At 48.6% G+C, this 5,205-nt stretch overlaps 1 protein-coding gene across 1 annotated transcript in view; it reads right to left on the reverse strand.

The window, feature by feature from the left end:
• Window positions 1-5,205, reverse strand: part of Tcp11 (t-complex 11) — a 13,340-nt gene that overhangs the window by 6,538 nt on the left and 1,597 nt on the right. The window contains exons 3-4 of the mRNA XM_021221628.1: window positions 3,826-3,898; window positions 2,128-2,242 (exon numbers count right to left, since the gene is read on the reverse strand). Of these exons, the coding sequence (XP_021077287.1) occupies window positions 2,128-2,242; window positions 3,826-3,898 (188 nt within the window). The remainder of the gene's footprint in view (window positions 1-2,127; window positions 2,243-3,825; window positions 3,899-5,205) is intronic.

The following is a 5,205-nucleotide window of genomic DNA, read 5'->3' on the forward strand; positions in this document are numbered from 1 at the left end:
CAGGGCTACACAGAAAGACCCTGTCTCAAGAAACCAGATGGATGGATGGATGGATGGATGGATGGATGGATGGATGGATGGATGGATGGGTGGATGGGTGGATGGGTGGATGGGTGGATGGGTGGATGGGTGGATGGGTGGGTGGATGGATGGACCCATAAAATATAGTCCTAACACAGGAAAGGTAATATAATCTTGTTAATTATATTTCAGAAGGAAAAGACAGATGAGCAGCAATGGGTGGCTGTTTCCCAAACATGAGCCCCTGCTAATTCACTCTTATTCATCCCCGAACCTCCACAACACACAACAGAGGGAGCTGGGGGGGAGGGGAGGGGCAGGATCCTGACTACTGAGCAGAACTGAATACTACATTGCTCTGTGTGGCACAAGAGAAGGCTGCTGCCCCTTAACCTATTTCAGTTGGTAAGCTTTCAAAGTCGGAGTTTCTTTGTATCCGACCTGCCCTGCAGGGCCTGCCTGGGCTGACCCTTGAGACTGTTGCTGCTGGGGTGGCAGCAGCTTCCCTCTGTCTCAGTGTGTGGGCTCTCTGAAGGAAGCCGATGGTCCCCCGCGGTAACAGCGGGCGGGCTGCCCACCACAGGTAAGCTCACTGTTAACCTCAGACTTTTGAGGCAGAATACTCTGACTTGAGCTTCACACTGAAGCTCACTTACAACCTGTGTGTCTGGGGCTCCAGAATTCTTCAGAATGGTCTCTACCACTACTCACAGCTTCTCTTTTTGTTGCAGGATATTTGATCACACTGCAAACCCCAAGATTCTGTTATTTACTGAAAAAAAAAAAACTGTTTCTAGTTGTGATGTGGCCCAGCCCATATAGCACACACCTTTAGTCCCTCTGGCCAGAATACAGACAAGCCCTTAGTACACACCTNTACTCCCAAACAATGAAGGTAAAGTTAGTTTGTAGAAGGAAGCAGCCATGTTTGAAAGTGATGTCTNATTGAGTGGCAGACAAAGTGANNANTCAGAGAAANATTTGACAGAATAGGATCTGCCCAACTCAGAGAGAAGAAAGGGAAGCTACTTTTGGGGGGGGGGATTTTCGAGACAGGGTTTCTCTGTAGTCCTGGCTGTCCTGGAACTCACTCTGTAGACCAGGCTGGCCTCGAACACAGAAATCCGCCTGCCTCTGCCTCCCAAGTGCTGGGATTAAAGGCGTGCGCCACCACGCCCGGCTGGGAAGCTATTTAAGAGGGGCAGTGGAGGAGCTGGTGAAATGGCTCAGCGGTTAAAGAGCACTGCCTGCTCTTCTGAAAGTCCTGAGTTCAAATTCCAGCAACCACATGGTGGCTCACAACCATCCGTAATGAGATCTGATGCCCTCTTCTGGTGCATCTGAAGACAGCTACTTATTTATAATAATAAATAAATCTTTAGGCCTCTTTGGGCTGGAGCGAGCAGGGACTGAGCTAGCGGGGCCGACCAGAGCCAACCAGAATGAGCAGAAGTCCTAAATTCAACAGTGTACTAATATACATGAGAGAGAGAGAGAGAGAGAGAGAGAGAGAGAGAGAGAGAGAGAGACAGGTAGTAGAGAGAGAGGAAGAGGAGGTTTTACTGGAAGAGTTGTACAGAGACGGGTAGAAGAGAGGGAACAGGCCAGACACAAGTGAAGACAGACCGAGCCAGGGAATAAGGAGGACCCAGAAGAGTAGAACAGATCACCATAGTTTGAAGCCAAGCTCAGCAAAGAGCCAGAGGCCTAGAGAGAAGCGAGATCCAATCATCTTAAAGATGATCTTAAAGCTACAGCAGCGTTGAACCCAGCCAGCTACAACTTGGAACTAGAAAGGGTGAGCTTATTCAGCAGTAAATCTCAGGCCTAGATTAGATTGTATGGAGTGCCAGGAGCGCCCTGGACTAGACCTAAGTGAGCAGAGACGGTGCCTCAGAGACAAGCTGCCTTAAGCAAGTGCAAGCTATGTCTGCACCTTTCCCGATCCCCTGCTGTAGAATTTTACATTACGTCGACCCCATTCAAACCACTCACTGGCTTCTATCTTAGTCAACTTGGCAGTCGGGGGTTGTGGCCACTAGCCGCCAACCTCACAGTCAGGCTGTGGAAACCTTCCACCTGCCTGGGCCCCCGGCCCCAACTCACCTCTTTGATCTCCTTCAGAAGCTCAAGAGCACAGCTGAAGTCGGGGGGCACGGCTGACAGCTGCTCTTTCAGATGCTCCCAGAAGTCGCTGGGCATGGTGTCCTTGCCTTCCAGGCTACAAGAGGACCAAATGCACACATCACCCGACGCACGGGAAACCCTTCCAGGCTCAGGATCTAAGACCCCCAAAGATGACACTAGGAGTAACCCTGGAACTCAGCAGGGCTTGCTAAGGGCCAGGTGTCATGTCAGGGCACCCGGAATTCAGCCTGCGGGTCGCCTCCACGTGGGACCTGTGTGCACACAGACGCAGTACTGCCTAGAGCAGTTACTTTCTTTCACTTGTAAACATCAGGAAAATATATATATTTGATAACACTTGAATGTAAAAGCCATACCTTCAGACCAGTCAGGTTCAAAAAGAAAAAAAGAAAATTGACTCAGCTGAATGTGATGGCTTCCCAGCACCCAGGAGGCAGAGGCAGGAGGATCTCTGTGAGTTCGAGGCCAGCCTGGTCTACAGCGGAAGATCAATGAGAGCTACACACACAGAGACACATATATACACAAGTATAAAGTTGCCCCCCCCCAAGAAAAAGCTTTCCCCTACCTCTTCTTCCTGCACTTTTATTCTGAGAGCATTATCATCTCTCCACAGTCTCAAGGCTACATTTTGTTATCATTATCATTCTTTGTTAAGACTTAAAGAAAAAACAAAAAAAAAAAAAACTTAGAGCTGGCTCAGTGGTTAAGAGCACTGACTGCTCTCCCAGAGGTCCTGAGTTCAAATCCTAGCAACCACATGGTGGCTCACAGCCACCTGTAATGGGATCTGATGCCCTCTTCTGGTGTGTCTGAAGACAGCTACTCACATATAAAAAAAAAAAAAAAAAAGCCAGGTGTCAGGTGTCAGTGGCGCACGCCCCGAGTCCCAGTGCTCAGCAGGCAGAGGCAGGCAGATCTCTGCGAGTTCGAGTCCAGCCTGGTCTACAGAGCGAATTCCAGAACAACCAGGAGAGACCCAGAAAGACCCTGTCTCAAAACAAAACAAAACAAAACCCCCAAATGAACAAAAATTAAAATAATCTCTAGACTTAGGAGGTACCGGCAGGAGGACCAGCCTGGGGTACGAAAGATGCTGTCTAAGCAAACAGACAAAAGTCCAGAGCAATTCAATACAGAGAGGAGAGCCTTCTTCCAACAAAGGCTGTTGGAACAACCAGACGGCCACATGGAGAGACCTAGTTCTACACACCAAAACAGGCAAATGGCATCCCATGTTTGGGCTGTGGGTTTTAGATCATTAGCAGCAAGATTAATCATCAACATAGGAGCCCAGGCAGGCAACACACACCGCCAAGTAGACGTACATTTGAGTTGTTTTCTTTTCTTGTTTGAGGTAGGGTCTCCCTGTGTAGCCCTGACTGGCCTGCAACTCACCATGTAGACCAAGCTGGTCTCCAGCTCAGATATCCACCTGCCTCTACCTCCCAAGTGCTGGGATTACAGGTGTGAGCGTGCCGAGTTTCTTTTTAATATTTATCGGTCTATTGGGCAGGGGCACGTGTAACTAAACTCAGGTTGTCAGGCTTGGCAACAAGTGTCAGCCCTACAGGGTCACCTCCCCAGGCCCCAGAATCCTTCGGTGCTAAATAACGACATGAGGAAGTCACATACAGAAACTGTAAAAGCCAATACCTGCTTGAAGATAAACTCCTTTCTTCCAAGTGGCAATCAAGCTTGGAAGTGTCATGGACCCGCTCCGTCATACCTGTAATTAGAAGAAGTTCTGGTGGACAGTTATCAACCCACACAAATCTGAATCCCCTCAGGGTCACTCGTTCTGGAGGTCCCCCGGGGTTATCTCCGAGTCCACTCAACCAGTCACTTGTACTTCCCCAAGGGCGTGCTAGAAATGCTCAGAGCAGTCCAACACAGTGAAGGCTAAAGTTCAGGCAGGCATGAAATGAAGCTGATTCAAAGATAAAGCTGTCAGGGCTGGAGAGACGGCTCAAGCGGTGAAGAGCACTGATTGCTCTTTCAGAGGTCCTGAGTTCAATTCCCAGCAACCACATGGTGGCTCACAACCATCTACGATGGGATCTGATGCCCTCTTCTGGTGTGTCAGTGATAGTGTGCTCATATACATAAAATAATCAAGGTTATTAATATTGCACACCATGGTTCGCATATGGAGGCTCCAGGAAGGTTCCCTCCTTCCACCTTCTCGTGGCTGCCTGGGCATCCGCTCAGTCATCAGGTCGGGGGAGGGGGAAGCTTAGCTGCTGAGCTGCCTCACGGGCCTGAAAAGGCACAATTTTTAAGGTAAAAAGAAAACGTGACAGAAGTATTTAGAGTCATGCCTGTAGCCTTCAGACAGTAAGGGAAAAAGAAAACACACACACACACACACACACAGAGAGAGAGAGAGAGAGAGAGAGAGAGAGAGAGAGAGAGAGAGAGAGAGAAAATTAACAATGGAGGGAGTCTCTGGGTTTTACATTTCAACAAATCGGAAATATTGCAAGGTAAGAAAATTGCCTGGACTTTGACAGAAAATCTAGAGTCCTTGCCTGGGTTATAAAAGCGTAAACCACAGGCTGGACAGATGGTCAAGTGGTTAAGCCACTGGCTGCCCATTCTGGCTGCCCTTTCCTAAGAGCTGGGTTTCATTCCCAGCACCCACATGTTGGCTCACGAGCATCTGTAACTCCAGTTTCAGGGCGCCCACTATCTCTTCAGGTCCTGAACACACGGTGCCAGGCATACCTGCAGACAAAACACTCACTCACACAAAGAAAAATGAACCTTTTTATAAAAACAAAGGTAACCGGATCCTGCTCTTCCCTGCATCTGTGAAGTCCTTCGTTATCCCAGCCGAAATGGCCGGCATGACACAATCAAATCTATAAACAAACCTGGGGTGAAAGGAAAACCTTCAAAGCTACAGCGACTCCTCAAGAAACTCCAACTGCTCGCAGCAGCCAGAATCCACCCAGAGCACTCTGGAACAAGGAGGGCTCAAAGAGTAGAGATCAAGTGTGGCTAAAATTCTTTTTTTTTTTTTTTTTTTTTTTT

This window comes from Mus pahari, chromosome 21 (assembly GCF_900095145.1).
Source record: "Mus pahari chromosome 21, PAHARI_EIJ_v1.1, whole genome shotgun sequence".
In the NCBI taxonomy this organism is placed as follows: Eukaryota; Metazoa; Chordata; class Mammalia; order Rodentia; family Muridae; genus Mus; species Mus pahari.